Raw genomic sequence first — 27396 nt, 5'->3', positions numbered from 1 at the left:
TGAGAGGTCAGGAATACATTAAAATACTAGATAAACAAAAACAATAGAATGCAGTTAGCATACATACAGTTACAGCCCTGCTACTCTATATTCAAATGCTTCCTTTGAAATCAATGAAAGCTGCTTTACTGCCCGTGTTGCGCTCGGTTGTGTCACGTCAAATGGTGACAAGCTCAATAATTGCAGAGGTTAAATTTTGGATGGCTGACACACACATTCATTATATCTTGTGTATTTAAATAATGAGAAAGAAAGTTGATTTTGGTTGCATATGGAGTCGCCTATACCACTGGTTATTGTACTAAGATATATGAAGTCAATAAGCTAGTAGCTAGCATAAACTCTTGCTAGCTAAATTGACTATGTTCGCAATGTAAACAAAAGCAACTTCCGTAATTAGAGGATAATTTAGTACAACCACTAGCAACAATTACATGCTAAACTACATGCTAAAAACTGGACCAAAGCAATAATCGATGAATACGGTACATTACAGTAGGGAAAAATAGAATAAAGACTTCTTCGCCTCTGCTCCTCTCAGCTCTCAAAACAGTGCGCTCTGTGTAGCAGGAAGCAACACCACGCGCATAGTGGACCTAAAGTGTTACAATGTAAGTACTACAGCCACCCACATAGCTAACGGCAGTCACTGAGGAGAAAATCCACCAGTATGTGTAGGCCTAATAGACAGACCTGGGCTTTGAGGTTGTTCTTCCACTCCTGGGTCTCCAGAGCTTTGAAGCGGCCATTGCTGTCTGAGGAGATGGAGAGGCAGAGAGGGCGGTGGGCCCTTGGGGGCAACTTGGGGGCAAGGACCATGGGGACAGGCCAAGGCTCACGGTGCTCATTCCTACTCATCATCAAATTTGGACAGGAGCCTGAATTACACACACAGGGAAGACATCCAGGTTTTCTGTAACTTTGCACAGTTTCTTAAAAACTATGAGAAAGGCCTCAACAGCATAGTGGATCTCACAAGCAAAAAGACTACTCTGATTTTATCTACAGCTTAACCACTGCGTGAACATTGCCATTTCTGTTCTACTAGATAGAGTCTGTTATATCAGACCAAATGTTGCTTGCTAAGGGACTAAACATTAACACAGACATCCCTGATTTACAAAGGACAAGGGATGTGTCAAATGTGATTAGTTATGAACCCCATGAATCCTAGAGATGTGCTGTTGCCTAATAAATCAGACTGATACTGTACTAATAATTTGTATACAGTCTGAAACAACCCTTCCAAAAAATTATAGCAGTTTTGAAACTGCAGCAAAAGTGCAGTAACTGAAGTCGACTGTGGTATTTTGGACGCAGTAATTGCATAATAACTACACTTAAGGACTTACATCTGGTGTATTAGAAGCAATTATAGGTACCATGGTTGTCTTCGAATGATTTATTACACACAGATTGACCATGAAGATTTCCACTTTTCCATGCACTATAATGGGGGACCCTGTTTTCTGCTAACAAGGCCTGCAGTTCCGTGGTCGGCCTTGAATTTCTGTGGCTTCAATGAGAGGGGGCATACGTTCTCCCCTGATACGCATGCATGTACTTCCGTCTTGTGTACGTGCCTTAGATCATGAGCAAACATCTTGATTGCCACACACAGAGACCCACGTTTTGAAGTCAATTTAATAAAACTTTTAGTGGATATTTTGTCTCAAATTTCGACGAGCTGAAGGACCAACCCCACTGACAATCGGCAGAGTCATTTCTATGTAAATGTGCGTGGCTATGCTGTACACAATGGAAAGCATCACCACATTAGGGATATACAGTATATATGCTGTAGCTAATACATAGTTCTAAAACAGATTGTTATCAAACTAAAGGCTAAAACCCAACATTTATGATGCAGTGCTCAAACAGGATTCAACATTGAAATATTACCAGGATAAGAAAGGGTAAAAAGGTCAAATGTTTTCTTACCAGTGGCATATTCCGAGCAAGTGATGGACTGTCTATGCAAACTATGTTGAAGTCTGAATGTGTTGTGAAGATGCTTAGCAACCATTCCTGTGAATGAAGGAACATTGATCTTTGCAGTTCCATCTGTGTTATTTACCATTCATTCATACCCAATGACTAGCTAACCAACATTATGTGTGTACATTACTACAAGTGCAACCCTAGCCCTTGATCATGATGACACACGGTAGGAATGTGAGACATTATATCCACAGGAATGTAGAATTACATCAACTTTTCAAAGCACTGGTAGTGCGTTCAGATTTCAATCACCTGAATCTTGCATAAAACATGTAAACACGTTCACGAGCTCGGCAAGTATGCATGAGTCTCATGCATGTGTTTTTATCTTGTGAATGCTGAAAATCTGAACACGTAGCACTACCAGTGCTTTGAAAAGTTGATGTAATTCTACATTCCTGTGGATATAATGTCTCACATTCCTACCGCCGAAAGGACCAACCACATGGACAACCAGTCAAGTACATTAAAATATAATTTTGGTTTGTAGAGCTCGTGAGAGGAAACTTAACCCTTGTGTTGTCTTAGGGGCCATAAATGAGCCGCCACTATGTTTAACAGCAGAGAAAACCCCCTAAATGATGTTTTTTCAACTTGAAATTTGATGACTTTTCCCAGAGTGACCCCAACATTAGAAAAAGTGAAACATCGCCTTTGTTCATATTTCCATGAAAGCTGTACACCACCAGCGTACAAAGATTGTCTTAGGGTCATTTTAGGCCCGGCAGTTATAAAATCATTTACACACCACAAAAACCACAAAGACACACACACACACACACACACACACACACACACACACACACACACACACACACACACACACACACACACACACACACACAATGAGAAATTGAGATTTAATATTATTTTGCATGTGCAGCATCTCTCCTCCACAATCCCACATATGACTGAAGTTCACAGACAAAATTAAAACAATTTAAGACAAAATAAACATTTCTTGAAAGAATTGTTTACTAATGGGGAATGCAGTCAGAGTCTATAAAGGTACTGCATATGACAGTCCCCCCATATCTCTCTTTGCTGAAGCCATGAGTGCACGTTTCAGTGCCCAACAGGTCGTAGATCAGATTTTTTCAGATGTCCAGGAGGAACAAGAGAACAATGATTTAGAAGAGGAGGTATCTGAATAAGAAGATGGGGAAGAATACAACCCAGAGCACGATGCATAATCTTCAGATGAAGAAGAAATCCCCCAAGCTGAAAGCTTAAAGAACAGAAGAATTACATGGCCCTTGTCACCATATGACAACCAGGGCAGGATGGCAGCACAAAATGTCAGAAGGATGACCCCAGGGCCCACATGACATGTAGTTGCCCATGCCCAGGACATTGCCTCAACATTCTACATGTCCATCACACCAGCCATCGAAAAAATCATCCCGCAGATGACAAATTCTGAGGTTTTCTGTAAATATGGAGACAACTGGAAAAGGATGGATGAGATTGACCTGCGTGCCTACTGTATGTAGGGCTGCTATTCTTAGTGGGTGTGTATAGGTCCCGAGGCGAGGCTACATGTAGTCTCTGGGATGCAGAGAGTGGAAGGGCGATTTTCCATGCCACGATGCCACTGAAAGTCTTTCACACTTTCTCAAGAATGCTACGATTTGATAACCATGAGTCAAGACCTGCAAGACGTGTGAGAAGAGAGGTCTGGAAAAGTGGGTGGAGCATCTACCATACCTCTACAACCATGGGCCTGAAGTAACAGTGGATGAGCAACTGGTTCCATTCAGAGGTCATTTTTTATTTTCATATTTGTAATATAAGTGATTTTCACTGTTCATTTTATTATGTATTGCTGTAATATCATTGATTTATGTGATTGTTTTCTGTGACACTGATACTAATTACTGATAGTTATCTCTTTTGTCAAAAGGTCGCTGTCCTTTCCGGCAGTATATGCCCAGCAAGCCAGCAAAGTATGGCCTCAAGTATGGCATCAAGATATGGGTGGCCTGTGACGCACAATCCAGTTAAGCTTGGAAGATGCAAGTCTACACAGGGAAGCCGACCAGTGGAGGCCCGGAGAAGAACCAGGGGATGCGGGTTGTGCTTGATGTGACAGATGGACTGAGGGGGCACAATGTCACGTGTGACAATTTCTTCACCTCTTATAAACTCAGCCACCAGCTCCTGAAGAGGAAGATCACCATGATTGGCACAGTTAGAAAGAACAAGCCTGAGCTCCCAAAAAGGAACAAGAATGTGATCCTCCTGAGCACACTGCACAAAACGGCTGAGATCAATGATCGTGAGCCATCATCCTGGACTACAACCACAACAAAGGAGGCATGGACAACCTGGACAAGGTGATTGGAACTTACAGCTGCAGGAGGATGACTGCCTGCTGGCCCCTGGTCATCTTCCATAACATTATTGATGTGTCCTCATACAATGCCTTTGTGATATGGAACAAGATCCACCCTACCTGGATGCCTGATAAGTGGAACAAGAGGAGGGTGTTCCTAGAGCAGCTGGGAAAGGCACTTGTAACCCCACACATTCTGCAGTGCTTGTGAAAGCTGTCAGGGGGCTGAATCTTGTCCTGATCGACCTGAGGCTGCAGTTGGGGCAGGCAAGAGGAGGAGATGCCAATTCTGCCCCGCAAAGAAGGACTGTAAAACAAATACTATGTGCTGCACATGTGAGAAATACATCTGCAAATTCCATACACACACTTCAATACTGTCCTACATGTGCTAATTAGAGTTGATTGATTTATTTTCTTCACGTTTTTGTTTTGTATCTATTTTCTTATTTTATTCTTATTTATTGTTGTTGTTTATACACTTGTAGGTGGGGGCAATGGTTAAAAAATGGGAGAAGACTAGTATTTTGTAGTTTAATTCCTCATTGTACAGTATATAAGAATATATCACTATTGTTTCCCTTCAATAAAATGCATTCAAAACTACTTTCTGCACATTTCTGCTACTTTCTTAGACTACACAAGTACTATCTCTTGCTAAAAAATGTATGTTTACACCTATGCAGTACCTTTAGCAATACTAATAATAATAATAAACATCTACTTTAATAAAGAAAACAATTATGACAAGTGTGTTCTAATAAAAACGAGTGGTGTCCACTGATTAAATGTAGTCGTTCTGCATTGTGAAGAGGGAAAACCCAGATATTCACAAAGTTTGTGATGAATGGCAGGTTGTTTCTTCATGCAAAATTGATTTGGGGTTTAAAATTCAACTAAGCTGCTTTATTTTAGGGGTTTAGTGAAGCGGGTCATTTTTTTCCCTTAGAACAAGGGGAGCATACAGAATGTTAAGACTACACAAGGGTTAAGAAAAATGCTCAATATTGGCTGAATTAAACGTATCCAAATGTAATCAATGATTACTTGATAAAATAATCAAACATAAAACATTAAATAGCCTAAAGTAATACAGCTTTACCAATTGGTTTGGTATAAATCTGCTGGGCTGGGGAAATTAGGCAAACTCAATTTCATAGACGGGGCTATGGATGCAAGGGACTGGCAGCCCATGAGAATGACATGATATATGTTTTAAACATATTTTGAAGCTATGTGTGTGTTTTTAAAGACCTCACATAACAAAAACATGGTATAAAACAACCTTATATTTTGTGTTAGGACAGAGTAGGCTCGTAGCTTTTGTATATTATTCAAGAATCAGATGAGCATGTCATTACATTAAATGGCCATTGAACAGCACACTATCACAGATGTGTTCCTTTAATCAGTTGTATGCCTAATTCACATTCCAGAAAAGTTTAAACACTCACCGTGTGTAGTAGTAGCCTATGAATTTGTTGGATTCGCTCTCGTCGTCTCTGAAATGACAAAAGATCCGTCTTATCATGCACTGGTTGAAATCTGAAAGAAGCAAACCCTCACTAAGAGCAATCACTTATGAGGCAATGATTTCAAGGAGTGCTTTAATTGGACAGCCTAGTCGCACTCCAGGTATCCTGGAAACGCTAGTCCCACGATGTCACCCTGCTGCATACCGAGGAGCTGAGCACATAGCCGCGGAGATAGAATAGATATAATAGCCTATGGAGGACAGAGGGAACTCACTCGATATAGGGTGTGGGATAGGGAGAGAGTAAAGGCCAGATGTTGTAATTGTGTCCTTAAAACCAGTGGAGGCTGCTAAGGGGAGGACGGCTCATAATAATGGCTGGAACGGAGTGAATGGAACGGAAACCATGTGTTCGATGTATTTGATACCAATAGGTAAACTCAAAAGGTATTTATAGTATTGATGACAGAAGAGTCAGTCGGCAATGTGTCATACTGCACATTTACTGACAAATGTCCAGGGCATTTGCGGTGTCGGTGTGAATGAAGTGTTGGTGCAGTGTTGGACGCTTATGAATGCATGGAGACAGACACACAACGTCCACAGGGTGGGTGGGCATAATTTACATCTCAAAGAGCCCCCTTCATCTCCTCAGCTCTTCATTTCCAGGTGCATGACGTGCGTCGATAAGAACTTCGTCAGACGACCAGGGAAGGCCCCACCTGCCTGTTGTCAAGACACCTGCCCCCCCCAAGGCCTTTCTCTCTCCACCCTGCCTATTATTCAACACCTGTTATAAAAACATTGACGACAAACAGACTTCAAAGACTTTGAGTGTGCAGCGTGGCTTGGGCAGCTAACACCATCATTTTGAATTAGATGGAGCCCCATTGACAGATAATCTGCTTGTTTTCTGTCCATTGGCCTCATGCCAAATGACTCTTGGTGTCATGTGATGTATCTGATATTTTACCAGGGAGTATGCCATCCATGGTTTATTGATTAGGCCCATAGTCACGATCAGAAAACAGAGGTTTCATGGTTCTTTGATGTAACTGTGCCCAGCCTTGGGAGGCTTACCACAGGCCAGGTCACCCAGCGGGAGGCCATGTGTCACAGGACCGTGAACATGACCTTTGGCTTTTGACTGAATAGACAGCAGTGTGAGTCATGACCTTTGGTTTTGGATCTGCTGCTGGATCACTTAGATACTCAGGTTCTGGGAACACATCTGCAGTTCTGCACTCACACACACTTGTCATCCATTCATCTCTTTCCAAAAAGTAGCAACAATTCACCAGAATCATTCAGAAAAAAAATCTATTTGATTTTTAATGAAACATTTGAAATGGAAACGAGAGAAACTCCATTTGATTTCCAATAAAAAACGTTTGGAAATTGAGGACATTTTCTTTAAATCCTTATTGAGTTATATTTCCTCTTAAAGTCATATCTTCTTCTTCGACTTCAACTGTCAGAAATCTAGCATGACTACAATCCGGGTCAAACAAAGTACCATGATTTAAAGTCAAAACATTTCTGAGTTACACCCAAGCTTTCATATTTGTTGCAATATTGCAAAATGTGTTGCAATATTATTGTATTGAGGATATGTCTGACAACATGCCCTCAAATGATAAAATAAATGTATTTACTTCTGTCATACCATTTAATGTGTTACACCAGACCACCTGTGAGAGCTGTAAACAATATCCCAGTAAAACCAGCTCCTTATTAGGAGGTTTTAAGGAACCTGTGTACAGTAGGTGCTGATGACACTGAGACAAAGCGTGTATAAACATTATAAACCATCTCTGGCTGAGACTCCAAGCCCTTGATCTGTTGTTTTCATCCCTGTTAATGAGGTATCATAAGGTCCTATAGGCTGACACTGCTGTGGCTCCCTGATTTCCCACTGTCCCAACCCTGTGTCACTTGGGAGACAGGAGGCTGCTGAACTCAGGTTAATTGAGCCACGGTAAGCCACATGATATTTTCACATGAAATTCAATCAGACAAAGTCAATTAGACGCTTGCGGAAATGAGAAGCCATACATGGATTTATTGCATATTTCCATTAATTACAAGTATTAGAGTATTTCCATATAGGGGCAGTGTTTGTTGAATAACTTGAGGCAGACACTATGACATTTGTTCTACAATTGAGACAAATATACTGAACAAAAATATAAATGCAACATGTAAAGTATTTGTCCGTTGTTTCATGATCTGAAATAAAAGATCCCAGAAAATGTTCCATATGCACAAAAAGCTTATTTCTCTCAAATTTTGTGCACAAATTTGTTTACATCCCTGTTGGTGATAATTTCTCCTTTGCCAAGATAATCCATCTACCTGACAAGTGTGGCATATCAAGAAGCTGATTAAACAGCTGCACCTTGTGCTGGGGACAATAAAAGGCCATTCTAGAATGTGCAGTTTTGTCACACAACACAATGCCACAAAATTTGAGGGAGTGTGCAATTGCCATGCTGACTGCAGGAATGTCCACCAGAGTTGTTGCCAGTGAATTTTATGTAAATTGCTCTACCATAATTCGCCTCCAACGTTGTTTTCAAAAATTTGGCGGTACATTCAACTGGCCTCACAACCGCAGACCACGTGTAACGCACCAGCCCAGGACCTCCACATTCGGCTTCTTTACCTGCGGGATCATCTGAGACCAGCCACCAGGACAGCTGATGAATAATTAAGCCCTTTGTTGTGGAAAAACTCTATCTGATTGGCTGGGCCTGACTTCCCAGTGTGTGTGCCTGGCTCCCAAGTTGGTGGGCCTACAGTATGCTCTCCCAGGCCATGGAGTCTTTTTGTATGCTGGTCATACTGTCTGTGCAGCATTCAAGTTGGACTGTACTGCTATATTCAACTTGAGTATAAAACCAATAAACAATGGGCTACATGGAAAATAGTTAGATTATTTTCCTATTCTTAACTGGACCTATCACGTATGTATTTCATAAAATGTCTATAAAAATTGCAACTATTTAAATCCGGATGTCCAGCATACATATTGGAATATTTTATCAGTGTTTTAAAAGTGGTAGAGCCTCCAAGCTACTATTAGCTTAGTGAAGTAGAGGACGGAAGTTGGTTATTTCTAGCCTCTTCCCACAGTCGCTGGAGTGCCATGAGTCTGGCAAGCAAGTCTAAGTTTTCTCAAAAGTTCTTATTAATGAAGGGGATCCTGACTGAGTGTTTGAGTTTGAGGATGGAGTCCACCTGTTCACTGGAAAACAGGTTGTGCCACTGGGCCACAGGCTTACGGGGGTTGGACAGCATGTCTTCCCAGTGCCTCTGCTGGTTCCCTGTAGCATCACAACCCAGGAAGATCTTCCCAATAGCATCGTTCCTGCTAAACTTGTCATGGTCCCACACGGAGATCACCAGCTGAAGCCTCTGGAGGGAGCAACAGCAGACAACAGTCACTGCAAAATGTACTACAGAGGTCCCATCACCTTTTTTGTTTAAAGGGGCAATCTGCAGTACAAACAATATTGGTTTTGGTAAACAGCTGAGGAATGGGGTTGAAAATATTTAACCACTCTCAAATGTATAGACAGCGCAATGGATGCAAGGACTGACCATCCATTATATCAAAATGATAGTTTAACCATGCTTTGATGCTGTACAGTGTTTGTTTACAATGAAATCGTTTACAAATTGTGGAGTAAAACAAGCTTATACACTGTGTACAAAACATTACGAACACCTGGTCTTTCCATGACATATACTGACCAGGTGAATCCAGGTTTAAGTGTGGAAAGAAGTGCAACGCTGCTAGTTTTTTAAAAACAGTTTCACTTGTGTATCAAGAATGGTCCACTACCCAAAGGACATCCAGCCAACTTGACACAAGTGTGGGAAGCATTGGAGTAAACATGGGCCAGCATCCCTATGGAACGCTTTCGACACCTTATAGAGTCCATGCCCCGATGAATTGAGGCTGTTCTGAGGGAAAAAGGGGGTGAAACTCAATACTCATATTTTGTTTGCTCAGTGTATTTTGGGTTCTGATGGGGTACAACAGTTGAACTCAGCTCATGAGGCATTTTTAAGTTATATTCTTTAAAAATGTATTTGTTTATATCACACTGTAAAGGGGTTGCTGTTAATTTGACAGTAATTTACAGGCAGCTCAGTGGCAAGTAAAATGATATATTTCATATTACAGTACACCTACTCTACTATAAATACGGTATCAAACCAAGTACTGTGATAGACACACGGTACAATACCGTAAAGTTGACTGTACTTTACTGTAGAAAAAAGTACATGTTACCGTAATCTGAAGGAATGAATGGATGAATGAAATTCATTGAGGGGAGGGGTTTGTATTTCACAGTATTTTACTGTAATTGTAAGGGATTGGTACAAGCAGGTTGGCTGCTAGGTAAAGTGTTAAACATTACAGCATATTAATGAATATTTTGTGTTTTATATCACTTGCACTTTGGTTTGACATTCAATATCCCTATGGGCAAGTTAGGGACCACTGTTGATGGGAGGACTGTTCATAATAATGGCTGGAATGGAGTGAATGGAATGGTATCAAACACATGGAAACCATGTGTTTGATGAGTTCGATACCATTCCATTGACTCCATTCCAGCCATTATTATGAGCCCGTCCTCCCCAATTAAGGTACCACCAACCTCCTGTGTTAGGGACGATCAGTCAACTACACAATGTACAGGGGACAATATTTTAAAATGTCAAATGCTCCAAATTTCAATGACTTAAAAACCTCAAACCAATTATAAACTGTAGAAATTCATATACAAATATTGAAAGCATTTAATGAGACAACTAAAAGATGTGCAACATGAAAATATTGTCCTATTTACATTGTGTAGTTCATTGACAGTCCCTAACTATCCCCACAGATCGGCAATCCAAAGTCAAACCAATTTTGCCACAGGTCGCACACCAACCGGCTAAAGAAGTTGGCTAGCTTGCTAGCTAGTCCAGGCTACTTCCAAACACAAGACCTGGTTAAACTGTTTCAAGTTATCTAGAAATGTGAGTGACTGTAACTGTGTACTGTTTTGCAGAGTGAAAGAACAAACGCTTCTCACGAGATACCCACATCAGAGATACATATATCAAAGCACTCCTCCAAGACACAAATCTCATTCTCAGTCAAATTAGATAATGAGGGGGGCCTCCCGGGTGGCGCAGTGGTCTAGGGCACTGCATCGCAGTGCTAACTGCGCCACCAGAGTCTCTGGGTTCGCGCCCAGGCTCTGTCGCAGCCGGCCGCGACCGTGGGGCGACGCACAATTGGGCTAGCGTCGTCCGGGTTAGGGAGGGTTTGGCCGGTAGGGATATCCTTGTCTCATCGCGCTCCAGCGACTCCTGTGGCGGGCCGGGCGCAGTGCGCGCTAACCAAGGGGGCCAGGTGCACGGTGTTTCCTCCGACACATTGGTGCGGCTGACTTCCGGGTTGGAGGCGCGCTGTGTTAAAGAAGCATTTCGACCTTCGTCTCTCCCGAGCCCGTACGGGAGTTGTAGCGATGAGACAAGATAGTAATTACTAGCGATTGGATACCACGAAAATTGGGGAGAAAAGGGGATAAAATTTAAAAAAATAAAAAATAAAAAATAAATGATAATGAGGAGAATTGAAACCGAGGCTAAAACAGGAAGACCCCCTTCAAGGTTTAAGACTTGCTGCTACTCCAATCTGACCCCTATACATTTTAAATTGATGGGGCACTATAACCACATATGAGTTGAATTGGTATAACATTATCACTCATGGGTGCAAGAGGTTCGCCTCTTACAAGGCAGAACTCAAAATATAATAATGAGCCAGAAACAGCAATACCATGCACCCACTAGTGGTCAAAAGGTTTTTGACGCTCCACAGGTACAGTACAGTACTGTATTCTATGGGGTGGAATGGAATTCCATTCTAAATACAGCAATTATGTCCCCGCCTACAACATTTTCCCACAATGCACCATCATTTACAGTATGCTTCAGTAAAACGTTTCTGAGTATTTAACTGTTGATAATACCATAAATTACCATATAAATTACAGTTTCGTTAAATATAACTTACAGTTTCAAACAGTGCATTCTTTAAAAAGAGTAAAAATGGATGTACAAATCGCAGATTGACGATTGAAATTATTTTAGCCAAAATATAACAATGGATTGTAAAGGGATGGCCTCTTTTCTGGAGCTCCATAACATGCAGGCAGCTGAGCTTGAAACTGTCTGGAGAGCATCTGTTACGGGATTTTTGTGTTTAATGACTAAAATATGTATACATTTGACTTAGAATTATAACCAAACAGAATACTACTATATTACTGTAAGAATGAATCTTATTATATCATAATGTTGAATGTTATGTGTTCCTTGTTAGAAAGAATGGGTTTATCTTCAGACAGGCTAGAATGATGTCTCTACCCAGGGAGGGGAAAGACCTTGGGTTGGTTGCAGATAGTTTAACAGGTGGCAGACAGTAATGAGAACTCGAACTATACTGCCATTGTATCCGAGAGGAGGATGGACATTAAAACCTATGACATCATCTTTATTATATAACCTGATGTAAAATGTATTATGATCAGTACTCTCGAGAATAAACGCTATTGATTGATTGATTTTAAGACTGGTTTCTGCCCATTTTATGCTGATAAGTATCTTACAAATTCTTATGTATGGGCAGAGTGTTTTAATTGAATTGGTTGATAAACATAGGAATAAAACTTTAACAGCATCTTAACAGCATCTTAGCCATATTCTGAGATACGATCATACTTACTTGAATTTGTTCAAATGACACCACAAATGTAAAAGATTCGTTGAAGTAGGGATTTATTGTGCACTTTTTAACAGATGTCTTCTTTCGCTTCCACTTCTTCTTGTCCAGAGCTAGCTGCACTTTCACATAGGGATCTACAGTGTACATGAATGACAGTAGAATGTAGTTTGAGCATCCAGTATTATTTGTAATAATCGAAACTGGCCACAATAATCCTGTAGTATTATTTGTAATATTCATAATTTTGCCTGGAATCCTGACCTGTTTTATAACAGTCCACTCCTTGTTACTCCATGTCATATGTTTGGCATATGACGCTTAGTACAAGGAGTGGAATTTCAGCACAAAACCGGTCTGGATTCCAGGCTAATCATGACTAGCCTCTTCACAAAAACAACCATTCAGTCTTCCTCTCAGAGAGCCAGGGCTTGGACCTACCTGATGAGCCCCTTAAATCCATATTCTTTAGGTTCTTGACTTCCAGGATGACAACAGTCAGTTTGCTGGTGGTCGGGATGTAACGCAATGAGAAGCAGATCTCTCCCAGAATGATATCCTGTAATCACAGAAGGTAACCAGAAACGACATGAACAACCAGGTGGAAATACAGTATGTAGGCCAATATTATCTCAAGGAAAATTAGGTAGGGGTAGACTAAAGAGGTAGACTACAATTACACATTTTGCTTTCTGTCCTTGTATCAGCATTATGACCGGTCCAAAAATCAAGTCACATCCTAACCTCAGACTTGGAGGGTTCACTAAGGTTTTTCCACTCCTCGATCACATGATTCCAGTCGATGGTTCCGAGCTGCAGCCTCAGCTCCCCGATGATGTCATGTTTGGAGAACCTATCGAAGTCGAACACCTTCATGACTATGGTGGACTCATTGAGCTCAGCTTTGTCAATCTGGACACAAGACAGTCAGATGAGATTGAAGAGTGGGGCAGAGACACAGACTCACTAACACTGTGTATGAAACAATAGCCTGGCTAAAAAGCTCTTAAACATATAAAACATACAATAGGAATATCAATCTAATACCTCAAATGTGAAGTGTTCATTGAAAACGGGGTTAAGGGTTTTCCTGTAGACCTTAGTCTCGAATGTCTTTGACTTGTTGGGGGTGATGTAGACTTTAACATAGGGGTCAGAGGTGCCTCCCAGGTCCATAGCTGGCAGTGCTACAGCCTGTTTAATCCCCACTGTCAGCTGCAGGGGATGAGAGACGGCAGGAGAGTCAAAGACAGTAGGGGAAGATAAAGGGCCACACACACATGCAAGATCACTGTAATTCCAACTGTTGTATGGTATAAAAATAAAGACACACTGAAGTATACTTAAATGACATTTTGAAAAATCTGACATTTTGCTCTTGTAATGTGTATTAATTCATACAATATACTGTATATAAAAAAGTATGTGGAAACCCCTTGAAATTAGTGGATTTGGCTATTTCAGCCACACTCGTTGCTGACAGGTGTATAAAATCTAACACACAGCTATGCAATCTCCATAGGCAAACATTGGCAGTAAAATGGCCTTATTGTAGAGCTCAGTGACTTTCAACGTGGCACTGTCATAGGATGCTACCTTTCCAACAAGTCAGTTCGTCAAATTTCTGCCCTGCTACTGCTGCCCCGGTCAATTGTAAATACTGTTATTGTGAAGTGGAAACCTCTAGGAGCAACAACGGGTCAGCCGTTGAAGTGGTAGGCCACACAAGCTCATAGAATGGGGCCGCTGAGTGCTGAAGTGCGTAACGCGTAAAAATCGTCTGTCCTCGGTTGCAACACTGACTACCGACTTCCAAACTGCCTCTGGAAGCAACGTCAGCACATGAACTGTTCATCGGGAGCTTCATGAAATGGGTTTCCATGGCCAGTGACTGACTTCACTAATGTGCTTGTGGCTGAATGGAAGCAAGTTCCCGCAGCAATGTTCCAACATCTACTGGAAAGCCTTCCCAGAAGAGCAAAGGCTGTTATAGCAGAAAAGTGGGGACTAAGTCCAAATTATTGGCCATGATTTTGGAATGAGATGTTGGCTTGTGGTGGCTACGGTGTTTTGAGAAAGTTACAAGTTCAAAAGACTAACTAACCTCTTGTGCCTTGTATTCCAGAGAGTAGAGTAGTCTTCCACGGTTTTTAGCTGAGCCGTAGTTTGCATCATCCGATGCAGGTTGGACCTGCCCATCAAGAACACTGTCATAGCTCGAACCAGCCAATCACATTCATCGGTTACCCAATCAATCCCTCAAGCAGTGGCCCATCCTAACATACAGTGCCAGTCAAACGTTTGGATACACCTACGCATTCAAGGGTTTTTCTTTATTTGTCCTGTTTCCTACATTGTAGAATAAAAGTGAAGACATCAAAACTATGAAATAACACATAGGGAATAATGTAGTAAGTAATATCATGTAGTAAAACTTAAACAAATCAAAATATATTTTATATTTGACATTCTTCAAAGTAGCCACCCTTTGCCTTGATGACAGCTTAGCACACTCTTGGCATTCTCTCAACCAGCTTCATGAGGTAGTTACCTGGAATGCATTTCAATTAACAGGCGTGCCTTTTTAAAGGGAATTTGTGGAATTTCTTTCCTTTTTAATGCATTTGAGCCAATAAGTTGTGTTGTGACAAGGTAAGGGTGGTATACAGAAGATAGCCCTATTTGGTAAAAGACCAAGTCCATATTATGGCAAGAGCAGCTCAAATAAGCAAAGAGAAACGACAGTCTATCATTACTTTATGACATGAAAGTCAGTCGCAAAGACCGTCAAGTGCTATGATGAAACTGGCTCTCATGAGGACCGCCACAGGAAAGGAAGACCCAGAGTTACCTCTGCTGCAGAGGATAAGTTCAGTAGAATTAACTCTACCTCAGATTGCAGCCCAAATAAATACTTCACAGAGTTCAAGTAACATTCACATCTCAACATCAACTGTTCAATGGAGACTGAGTGAATCAGGCCTTCATGATCGAATTGCTGAAAAGGAACCACTACTAAAGGACACCAATAAGAAGAAGAGACTTGCTTAGGCCAATAAACACGAGCAATGGACATTAGACCGGTGGAAGTCTGTCCTTTGGTCTGATAAATCTAAATTTGAGATTTTTGGATAATGTCCGCAAGTGTGGTTCCCACCGTGAAGCATGGAGGAGGAGGTGTGATAGTGTGGGGGTGCTTTGCTGGTGACACTGTCTGTGATTTATTTAGAATTCAAGGCACATTTAACCAGCATGGCTACCACAGCATTCTGCAGTGATACACCATCTCATCTGGTTTGCGCTTACATTTACATTTAAGTCATTTAGCAGACGCTCTTATCCAGAGCGACTTAGTGGGACTATCGTTTGTTTTAAACAGGACAATGACCTAAACCACACATCCAGGCTGTGTAAGGGCTATTTGACCAAGAAGGAGAGTGATGGTGTAGCATCAGATGACCTTTGTCTCCACAATCACCCAACATCAACCCAATTGCTTTAGGATGAGTTGAACCGCAGAGTGAAGGAAAAGCAGCCAACAAGTGCTCAGCATATGTGGGAACTCCTTCAAGACTGTTGAAAAAGCATTCCTCATGAAGCTGTTTGAGAGAATGCCAAGAGTGTGCAAAGCTGTCATCAAGGCAAAGGGTGGAAGAATCTAAAATCTAAAATCTATTTTGATTTGTTTAATACTTTTTTGGATACTACATGATTCCATATGTGTTATTTCATAGTTTTGATGTCTTCACTATTATTCTACAATGTAGAAAATAGTGAAAAGAATAATGAGAAACTCTTGAATGAGTAGGTGTGTCCAAACTTTTGACTGGGACTGTACATAAGGAGCTAAGGCTACACCTCTACTTTACTCCTCCACAACGGCGACCAATCCAAGCAAGAAGAAATGGATAGAATGGAGCGGACGCTCTGAGTTATCCCAAGAAGACCAAGCTAGTACTACTACTACTACCTTTACTTACTAGCGATGTAGTCGTGGAACCAGTCACCCCTTGTAGATTGATCTGATGGTCCGGCTTGTTCTTTCTCTTTTTCTTGCTCTTGCAGCAGTATTTCTCAAAGACCCAAATAATACACACCAAAAACAGCAAGACGATGACGGCAAAGATGGTGTAAATGGCCCATCTTGGCACTGCGTGAGATAGAAAAAGACAGCAGTTTGTCTCATTATGACACACTTCTGAAGCATGAGGCAAGAGCACAGCCAGCAAGATTAAGGAGAGATAAACTTGTAACAAGTTGAAATGGAGAGCTATTTGAAAACATTTGCCTTGCATTTATTTGACAGCAGCAGCCCCTAGCTGCCGAGTCCTGAGAGTCAGTGTAGTCAAGTAGTCTCACACATCTGAATCATGCAGCAAAGAGCACAGCCAGCAGGATATATTAACATATATAACAAGTGAAAATTGAAAGCTAAAAAATGTGCGCTTGAAGTGGAATTTGGAATTAGATATGTCACATAGAAACAGGTGCCCAGGCAGGCAGGCTGCTCTACTCGGCTATGTCTGTTGAAAGTGGGACAGATGGGGGGCAGCGTAGGGGTGCCCACTCATGAGAGTGTGTGTGTGTGGGGGGGGGGGGGGGGGGGGGGGGGGGGGGGTCAGAAGAAGAGAGGGGGTGGAAAGATAGATGGAGGGAGAGATGTGGTGGGGGTGGAGGAGTGGTGGAAGAGGTGTGGGCAGTTAGGTGGTTACTTACAGTGAATCTTGTGCAGCAGATGGTCTATAAACCCGAAGGCGGCGTTAGTGGGGCTGGCAGTAGTTTTGTTATTAAGTAGTGGTAGGGGTTATTTTGCCGTTTGCTAATGGGGTTTTAGGAAACATGGTATATGTACAGGTGAATAGCTGAGACCTAGAATCAAGAGGAAACAGCAAAAACAGGCTATGAGGAAAAGCAATTTGGGTAATTCATAGCTCAGGTTGTTACTCTGTCTGCTGACGGCAACTGCTACTTTAACACAGCTACCGTACTGTTGCTCCACAGCAGCCTCTTCTGGTTACATAAAGCACTAATCATTTTCATAGCTTTGATGTTGAAACTATTTTCAAACTCAAGTTATGCCCCCACCCATTCTTTCTTAACATCCATTCTTTAAAAACATTGTGGCTCTGCTTGCAAAAACGTGGTTGCCGTGACAGAGAGCGGATACTTAGCCATAACCATTGTTAAACAACTGCAGAGTTGAGTGCTGACAACTCCACACAGGCAGTAGCTCATTAAAAGAGGGTGTGCTGCACACCCTGATAACATTATTTGAGACAAAATGGCCATAGCACAGAGGATTACTTTCTTACACTGTACACGGCAAATTGGCCAGTATTACCTAGTGTTGATTTTTCAGTGTAACATTTCTAGAGTTGATTCAGGAGTTAAATTAACTATGTAAGTGTTAAATTAACACTCATTGGTGTTAAAGAACCCCAGTGTTGGTGTTAACAACCAGTGTTGAACCAAAACCACACCCATCAGTATCATATATCCCAGAATGCTCTTTTGTAGGTTGATTTTTCGAATTGTTTGTTTCAATATCTATGTTTTTTCAGGGACATAGATTGATTAATAATAATCCAATGTGCTACTTAATTTATTGCACCATTACTAAAATGGTTGTTCCAGTTTAGATGCTTTAGGTAGTCTCATATCTTAGTCTTCCTGACCCTGGAAATCATTCTGAATGCAGGTTGCGGGTGAATAAAAATTCTAAATGTTGGATATCCCCACACTGGCCAGCATAATGTGACTTGCAGACCTGACGTGGCCTGTAAACCATGAGTTTGAGGCCACTGTATTAGGTTAAAACTGGGCCCTCAAAATAAGGCCTTATGAAATACGTATTATATTGTTTTAAAGAATTACATTTTAATGATAACATATTCACTTAGGATCTCACTTGGTGAAGTCCACACAACTGAAAATGAATGAATGCAGCAACCATGTTTCTGTCAGTAGCAATACAGTCATGGGTGGTAACTCTACAATTCATTGAAAAGCACTTTGGGAAATATGCAAATAAGGCTTTAAACTAAGCAGTGTGTTAATTTAACACTGGAAAGTGTGGACCTGTATAGACACTGGAACAGTGTTAAATGTAATACTCTCGGTGTTTATTTAACCCTGGAGAATTTGCTGTGTATTAAATACAGTTCACATTATTTGAGCGTTAGAACAAAAGTGGAAAGACAAAGTACCACAAGAGCTTGAGTCTTTGTTCCCATGAACACAACCAACAACCATACAATAGCCCCAAAAAAACGTAATCAAAAGATACCTATATTCTGACAGAATCAAGTTTTACAATATAGGAAAATGAATATGTAAGCACCGAGTTAACACTCACTGTTTCAGGACCAGTGTAGGTTGTATCCTTATTACCGTAGCCTACTTGAAGACTGTATTACTCTATCCTTCATCCATGCAGTTCTCCAGCAAAAGGGAGTTACAGGATAACAACAAACGAGGGGAAGGAAGTCACTTTGCCCTGAAAGTCTGAAAGTGGCTGGATCAGCCCATAAACGTTCTGTATGAAGTGTTGATCAGTGAGAAGAAGACGTGATCACATGGGGAAGATAAATATTATACCATTATGCATTTTGCATAGTTCATTGCTAAGTAGATAAAAGGCCAACTTAGTTAGGCTGTAGCCTTTAATATTGTTCCAACTACAGTATCACAGTTTCGTTTAGAATACAATTTTTGAGTAACCTATGTTACAGGTGCGTATTACTAGAATTTAACAACACAATAAGCTGTGTATTCTGGTTTACACACATCTTTCTGTAGTGTTTAAGTACTCAATCTTCAGCCATACAGTGTTTACACTTTACAAACACACATTTAGGTCATCTATTGACAGAGTTGATGCATGTGTCAGTATACCTAACGAGTAACACAACAAAGACGTTTCCAAAATGAACCATCCATGATTTTGACTATATTACTCAAAAACACATGTCTGTTAGACAGTCACGTGATAAGTACATTTTGGAGAGGCTTGAGTGGGTTTCTTTTAAATGTGTAAATATTGCACTGATATATTGCTTGACTTAACTTTTTGTGCAATGATAACAGATAAGTTTGTTTCCAGAACTTGTTATTCCAATGATGTGTGCTAATCCCAATCATCCCTTCCCTCTATTTTGTTACAACTTGTAGATAGGTATGGTAGGAAGCCAGTGGAGGCTGATGGGATGAACTATAGGAGGACGGGCTCATTGTAATTACTGGAATGGAATCAACGGAACGGTATCAAACACGTCAAACATATCAAAACCCGTGTTCGATTCCGTTCGATTTATTCTATTCCAGCCATTACAATGAGCCGGTCCTCCTATAGCTCCTCCCACCAGCCTCCACTGTAAGAAACTTTGATGTATACCCTAACACATGTAACAGAGGCAGTGGCTACAACAACTCATGTACACACAGTGACACCACACAGTGTGTGTGTGTGTGTGTGTGTGTGTGTGTGTGTGTGTGTGTGTGTGTGTGTGTGTGTGTGTGTGTGTGTGCGTGCGTGCGTGCGTGCGTGCGTGCGTGCGTGCGTGCGTGCGTGCGTGCGTGCGTGCGTGCGTGCGTGCGTGCGTGCGTGCGTGCGTGCGTGCGTGCGTGCGTGCGTGCGTGCGTGCGTGCGTGCGTGCGTGCGTGCGTGTGTTTGTGTGTCAGGGAACACGTACAACATTGGAATGCTTGGCTCCATCTCAGGATTAGAAGAGGAGAGACATTCGATTGACCAGGAGATAGTACAATAGTCTGGAAATGTTTTATGCACATGGGGTAATAGCCTTCTACAGTAGAGTATCAAATAACATCTTGGAGGGAAAGCAAGAGTAAACAGAAGCATTTTCATTTACATATGAATTAGCATAAAAAACGGTTCTGTTACACCACTGTGAAAAGTGACAACCGTCCCTCCATGATTGAATAGTCACCTCTCCTATCATCTCATTAACTATTTATATTTATCCCATTACTTTCCTGTATTCAAATTACACACATCTGACTACTTTGTATTTATGCTGCAAGTTTTTAAGTCCTCTTGGTTTTATAAATATGCAATTTATAAATTTGGTTGCCATGACAAATAAACAACATAATCTCATAATTCGTGTAGTTCTGTCTGTCTGCTAGTCCTACTACTCCTGTACAGCGGGTGGCAGTATTGGATAAGTATCTGAGATGTTTTTTATGGAAAAACACTGTAGAAAGGGAGGGCAATTTTACCGTACTCGCTTAGGCACTCGCATACACGAAGGCTACTGGTTTCAAATGGTTCTGTATTCTGCATAATCTGTTCAACATATGTGGAGGTTTGTCATTATAGCCTATTCAAATAGACCATTTTGCAAGAACAAATGCCTTCTAAAGTATTCCTGAAAGTCAATTGGCTTTGTACTTTCGTTTTCATGGTTAAGAAACTTTAGAGTTTGGAGATTGTTTGCGTTATTATTTTTCAAACTATTATCGTTCAAACTGCTTTATCGAGCAGGATGGATTCAATGGTGCGCAACCCGGATGTCAAGCAGGTGAGACAACGTCATGTCACATATCCTGCGGCAAAACTGTATTTTCATAATCGTCAACAGAAAAACGACTTGTTATACGTCTATGTTTGAGCACTGCTGTTGAATGTTTATGTCTGTCTCTAGAGAGACGCAGCTCAGGCTGTGGTTGTTGCAGTGTCATCAGACGCAATTTTTGACCCAGAAGTTGAGCAAGTCCATGGAGCAACAGAACCTTTGAGAAAGGGAGATGCTTTTTCTTTCATGAAGGTGAAAATGTATTATTTTAAGCACCCATAATGTATGCACAGGTAGCAGTATTACGAAGTGACATTTAAAAGTGTTATGCATAATAGAAATGGAATTACAGTCTTTACAGAAATTTAGTTGGCCGTACTATATTTTTATGGTTTTGCATGCTTTCATCCTCATCAGGCCATCCAGGTAGTGAATGAAAGACTGCTGACCATGAACTCTGATGAGACATTGCTGTTCGATGTGATTCTGCTGTCCAATGACAGCGAAGAAAAACACTCACGGATCATTGCCAGTGCAAAACATTATGGTACGGCATACACTCCGAATTAGGCCTACAATAAGGGTATGTACTGTATGTAAGATTAATCACTATTTTGTATTTCTTGTATTCCCCAAAAGGTCTTGATATTGGCAGATTTTGCTTCTGCAACAAGGAGGATTCCATTGAGAGCCTGCAATCAAACAACGTGAAACTGTTTCTGTCAACGGATACTAATGATGTGTGCAAGGCCTTACAAAAAGGTATGGTGTTTCGAAGTCTTACATTAACTTAGAAACAAACCTTAATTTGGTGAACATTTGTTATCGTAAAGGTTTTAATTAAATACCGCCCTCACTCACTCACACTCACACAATCTTTCTCTCAACCCAACTGTTAAATTCCCCTGTTTCTTTGGACATTGTTTCAGGTGTTCCAGCAGCCCTACTGTACCGTCCGACAGACCCACATCATCAGACAGAGGATCAGCTCAAAGTGGTGTTCTCAGGAGACGTGATTGGATCCTCAGAGGAGATGCTGCATGGCTTAAGAGAACAGGGCTTCACCGAGACCCAGCTGCAGGGCTTTAAAACTGCAAAGGTACAGTAGTTGTGGTATAACAACATACCTGTCCTACCCTTCTAGAAGACATGACTATATAGAACCAAAACGGGTTCAATGGCTTACTTCATATGGCCTTCAGAAAGGTTCTATATAGAACTGCAAAGCACTTTTATTTTTAGCAGTGTATATAATACTGCATGGGTTTCCATTGATAATGCACTTACTATATGTGAGTTGGATTAATTACTGGCTTTCACTAAATAAAAGTATTGCTGTTTGTACTCAAGGGTTCTGTGAAAGAGTTTGCCGTATTGATGGGAGAGATGAGGAGGAGGTTTGGGTTGGAGGGCAGCCCCCTCTGCACCGGCCTGATGACAGTGTGGAGCTCCAGGAATGTGTGTGCCAGCGCCCTGAAGACTCTACGAGGCTGGGGACTGCTTGTGGATGAGGCCTTTTGCCTGGCCGGAGCCCCTCGTAGCCCCATCCTTAACTTGGTACAGCCTCACATACTCTGCCTCGATGGCCTGTATCACATGGAGGGGTTCACTGGAATGTCATGATGGATGGCAGACCAATGGGAAGAAGATGTATGTTTGGGTATTTTTCTGTTACATTTTTGGATAGAAGCTTTCTTGTATGCTTTTTGGCTCGAGTTTTATTTTAACTCACCAGCATTTTTATCATTCATACAACAGCTGCCAACTTCAGTATATCAATGAACCAACTGCTTGAACAGATTGTTGTGTAAATAAATATTTAAATATTCCTTTAGTCTTGATTATTTAATTTTTACAAACTACAAAAATTGAATAAACTCCAAGAGCAGCACATAATGCATTCTGAATGACACACAATTTTTCTCAGGTGGTGCGGTGCATATAGCCTGCGTAAATAAGAATGACCATAACTCCAATATTTGAACCTGTGAATTAGCCTCAGGTAAGTCATGTGATGCGTGACAGGAATGACAGGTAAATAGCAACAAGTAATCAATGATGTGCATGAACACCTCTCAGGAGAGACTATCCAGTGTATGGATCCTTTACAGTCGAACACCACAGAGGTGGTAGAGAAGCCATCAGAACTTGCAAAACAACAAACAAATTAATTAATTAAAAATACAGATTTGAAATCTCTGTGCATTAGCAGCTTGATGTCTGAGTCACTCATACAGTAAGATACAAAGTAGATGTGTTTTTAACACTTGCTGCTCCCGAGTGGTGCAGCTGTCTAAGGCACTGCATCTCAGTCTCTGGTTCGAATCCAGGCTGTATCACATCCGGCCGTAATTGGGAGTCCCATAGGGCGGCACACAATTGGCCCTTGTTTGGCCGGTGTAGGCTGTCATTGTAAATAAGAATTTGTTCTTAACTGACTTGCCTAGTTAAATAAAGGTTAAAAAAAAAATACTAGTTCATTCATAAAACATCAGTGGAGTGTACTATTAACTGCATTGGTCATGTGTGGTTAGCAACTGGACATTGCCTATATTATGCAGTAATTATATATGAATTGTGTAGTGACAAAGATAAGATTGCTGCAGATCATGGTAAAATGATACTGCTTGAACCATTATTAGTAGTCTAAGGACCTTTTTTGTTCGTAAGGCTTGACAGGTCCTAGGGGCACTGAGGAGATCCTTATAGCATCCTGTGTACCATTTCTGTTTGTTTTGCTATCCAGTGTTCCCTTCACAAAGTTCAAGACCTTGAGGCAATCTATGTTTGACTCAGAAAGGGATTTCTGTCATCTACAGCAACACCTTTGACGACGATGAAGGTGAGCCCAGCAAAGGAACTATCCTGAACCAAAATATAAATGCAACAATTTCATAGATTTTTCTGAGTTACAGTTCATATCAGTCAATTTAAATAAATTCATTAGGCCCTAATCTATGGATTTCACATGACTGGCCAGGGGCGCAGCCATGGATGGGCCTGGGAGGGCATAGACCAACCCACTTGGGAGCCAGGCATAGCCAATCAGAATGAGTTTTTCCCCACAAGAGCTTTATTACAGGCAGAAATATTCTTCAGTTTCATCAGCTGTCCGGGTGGCTGGGCTTAGACGATCCCGCAGGTGAAGAAGCCGGATGTGGAGGTCCTGGGCTGGCATGGTTACACGTGGTCTGCGGTTGTGAGGCCGGTTGAACTTACTGCACAATTTTCTAAAACGACATTGTAGGCGGCTTATGGTAAAGAAATTAACATTACGTTCTCTGGCAACAACTCTAGTGGACATTCCAGCAGTCAGCATGTCAATTACACCCTCCCTCAAAACTTGAGACATCTCTGGCATTGTGTTGTGTGACAAAACTGCACATTTTAGAGGGGCCTTTTATTGTCCCCAGCACAAGGTGCAGCTGTGTAATGATAAGTAAAAGATGGCACCGAAGGGTAGGGCTGCCGTCTTATCGGCTCTTAACCAACCATAATATTTTGTTTGTTTTTTTGCATTGTTCGTAACTTGTTTTGTTACATAATGTTGCTGCTACCATCTTTTATGACCAAAAAGAGCTTCTGGTCATCAGAACTGGGATTACTCACCTGAAATTGGACGAGGAGTTCTTATTTAATGAGTCGGACACGAGGGATATACTATGGAAACCCGACCAGGCCCAGATCGACGTCATTCGCAGGAAAAGGAAACGTAGGTTTCGCGGGAAAAAATCAGGATGCCTTGTGAGGATCAGGCGATGAGTGGCTAATCTGCCCTTGCCTTCCGTTCTGCTAGCTACCATTCAATCGCTGGAAAATAAATGGGATGAACTGAAAGCAGGTATATCCTACCAACGGGACATTCAAAACTGAAATATCTTATCTTTCACCGGGTCGTGGCTGAACGACGACATTAAGAACTTACAGCTGGTGGGTTATACACTCTATCGGCAGGACAGAGCAGCAGCCTCTGGTAAGACACGAGGCGGGGGCCTATGTATATTTGTAAACAATAGCTGGTGCAAGATATCTAAGGATGTCTCAGGGATTTGCTCGCCTGAGGTAGAGTATCTCATGATAAGCTGTAGACCACACTATCTACCTAGAGAGTTTTCATCTATAGAGAGTTTTCATTCATCTTTTTTCATCCATCTGTATTTTTTATAGCTGTCTACATACTACCACAGACCGAGGCTGGCACTAAAACTGCACTCAATGAGCTGTATTCCGACAAAAGCAAACAGGAAAATGCTCATCCAGAGGCGGCGCTCCTAGTGGCCAGGGACTTTAATGCAGGGAAATCAGTTTTATCTAATTTCTATCAGCATGTTAAATGTGCAACCAGAAGGAAAACAATTCTAGACCACCTTTACTACACACACAGAGACTCGTATAAAGCTCTCCCTCGCCCTCCATTTGGCAAATCTGACCATAACTCTATCCTCCTGATTCCAGCACCAGTGACTCGGTCTATAAAAAAGTGGTCAGATGAAGCAGATGCTAAACTACAGGACTGTTTTGCTAGCACAAACTGGAATATGTCCTGTGATTCTTCCGATGGCATTGAGGAGTACACCACATCAGTCTCTGGCTTTATCAATAAGTGCATCGAGGACATCGTCCCCACAGTGGCTGAACGTACATACACCAACCAGAAGCCATGGATTACAGGCAACATTCGCACTGAGCTAAAGGGTAGAGCTGCCGCTTTCAAGGAGCGGGACTCTAACCCGGAAGCTTATATGAAATCCGACGAACCATCAAACAGGCAAAGCGTCAATACAGGATGAAGATTGAATCGTACTACACCAGCTCCGATGCTCGTCGGATGTGGCACCGCATGCAAACTATTACAGACTACAAAGGGAAGCACAGCCGAGAGCTGCCCAGTGACATGAGCCTACCAGACAAGCTGATTAACTTCTATGCTCGCTTCGAGGCAAGTAACACTGAAACATGTATGAGAGCATCAGCTGTTCCGCACGACTGTGTGATCATGCTCTCCGCAGCCAATGTGAGTAAGACCTTTAAACAGGTCAACATTCACAAGGCCGCTGGGCCAGAAGGATTACCAGGACGTGTACTCCGAGCATACGCTGACCAACTGGCAAGCGTCTTCACTGGCATTTTCAACCTCTCTCTGTTTGAGTCTGTAATACCAACATGTTTCAAGCAGACCACCATTGTCCCTGTACCCAAGAATACCAAGGTAACCTGCCTAAATGACTACTGACCCGTAGCACTCATGTCTGTAACCATGAAATGTTTTGAAAAGCTGATCATGGCTCACATCAACACCATTATCCCAGAAACCCTAGACCCACTCCAAATTGCATACCGCCCCAACAGATCCACAGATGATGCAATCTCTAACGCACTCCAAACTGCCCTTTACCACCTGGACAAAAGGAACACCTATGTGAGAACGCTATTCATTGACTACAGCTCAGCGTTCAACACCATAGTGACCTCAAAGCTCATCACTACTCTCAGGACCCTGGGACTAAACACCACCCTCTGCCACTGGATCCTGGACTTCCTGACGGGCCGCCCCCAGGTGGTAAGGGTAGGTGACAACACATCCGCCACACTGATCCTCAATACGGGGGCCCCCCAGGGGTGCGTGCTCAGTCCCCTGCTGTACTCCCTGTTCACTCATGACTGCACGGCCAGGCACGACTCCAACACCATCATTAAGTTTGCTGATGACACAACAGCCTGATCACCGACAACGATGAGACAGCCTATAGTGAGGAGGTCAGAGACCTGACTATGTGGTGCACGGACAACAACCTCCCCCTCAATGTGATCAAGACAAAGGAGATGATTGTGGACTACAGGAAAAGGAGGACTGAGAACGCCCCCATTCTCATCGACGGGGCTGTAGTGGAGCAGGTTGAGAGCTTCAAGTTCCTTGGCGTCCACATCACCAACAAACTAACATGGTCCAAGCACATGACAAAACCTATTCCCCCTCAGGAGACTGATCCTCATAAGGTTTTACAGCTGCACCATCGAGAGCATCTTGACGGATTGCATCACTGCCTGGTATGGCAACCTCTCGAACTCCGACTGCAAGGCATTACAGAGGGTAGGGTGTACGTCCCAGTACATCACCGGGGCCAAGCTTCCAGCCATCCAGGACCTCTATACCAGGCAGTGTCAGAGGATGGCCCTAAAAATTGTCAAAGACTCCAGCCACCCTAGTCATAGATTGTTATCTCTGCTACCGCAGGGGAAGCGGTACTGGAGCGCCAAG

The 27396-nt window shown here is 42.0% G+C and overlaps 2 protein-coding genes across 2 annotated transcripts; one reads left to right on the top strand and one right to left on the bottom strand.

Moving 5' to 3' along the window:
* Positions 1-8261: 8261 nt before the first annotated feature.
* On the bottom strand, positions 8262-19057 carry LOC120066629 (synaptotagmin-1-like). Its single transcript, XM_039018058.1, has 8 exons — positions 18959-19057; positions 16584-16753; positions 14708-14794; positions 13651-13818; positions 13348-13515; positions 13045-13162; positions 12607-12740; positions 8262-9227 (listed from the first exon to the last, which is right to left on the bottom strand). Coding segments are annotated over exons 1-8 (1086 nt in total). The 5' UTR covers positions 18960-19057; the 3' UTR covers positions 8262-8987.
* Positions 19058-20842: 1785 nt separating this feature from the next.
* Positions 20843-22966, top strand: LOC120066628 (cytosolic 5'-nucleotidase 1A). Its single transcript, XM_039018057.1, has 6 exons — positions 20843-21143; positions 21267-21389; positions 21555-21684; positions 21777-21899; positions 22067-22236; positions 22488-22966. The coding sequence occupies exons 1-6, from the start codon at positions 21108-21110 to the stop codon at positions 22758-22760; spliced, it is 855 nt and encodes a 284-aa protein (XP_038873985.1). The 5' UTR covers positions 20843-21107; the 3' UTR covers positions 22761-22966.
* The last annotated feature ends 4430 nt before the right edge of the window (positions 22967-27396 follow it).

This window comes from Salvelinus namaycush, chromosome 21 (genome assembly GCF_016432855.1).
Source record: "Salvelinus namaycush isolate Seneca chromosome 21, SaNama_1.0, whole genome shotgun sequence".
Taxonomy (NCBI): Eukaryota; Metazoa; Chordata; class Actinopteri; order Salmoniformes; family Salmonidae; genus Salvelinus; species Salvelinus namaycush.
Note: the sequence above shows the minus strand (reverse complement) of the source record. Positions and strands in the feature narration are given on the sequence as shown.

Coding starts and splice junctions, on each gene's coding strand:
- LOC120066628 (XM_039018057.1), top strand. CDS start 21,108: ATGGATTCAATGGTGCGCAACCCGGATGTCAAGCAG. Junction 21,685..21,776: donor TGCCAGTGCAAAACATTATG/GTACGGCATACA, acceptor ATTCCCCAAAAG/GTCTTGATATTGGCAGATTT. Junction 22,237..22,487: donor AGGGCTTTAAAACTGCAAAG/GTACAGTAGTTG, acceptor TTTGTACTCAAG/GGTTCTGTGAAAGAGTTTGC.
- LOC120066629 (XM_039018058.1), bottom strand. Junction 14,795..16,583: donor GTTCCACGACTACATCGCTA/GTAAGTAAAGGT, acceptor CTTGATGGGCAG/GTCCAACCTGCATCGGATGA. Junction 13,163..13,347: donor GTGAACCCTCCAAGTCTGAG/GTTAGGATGTGA, acceptor CTGTGATTACAG/GATATCATTCTGGGAGAGAT.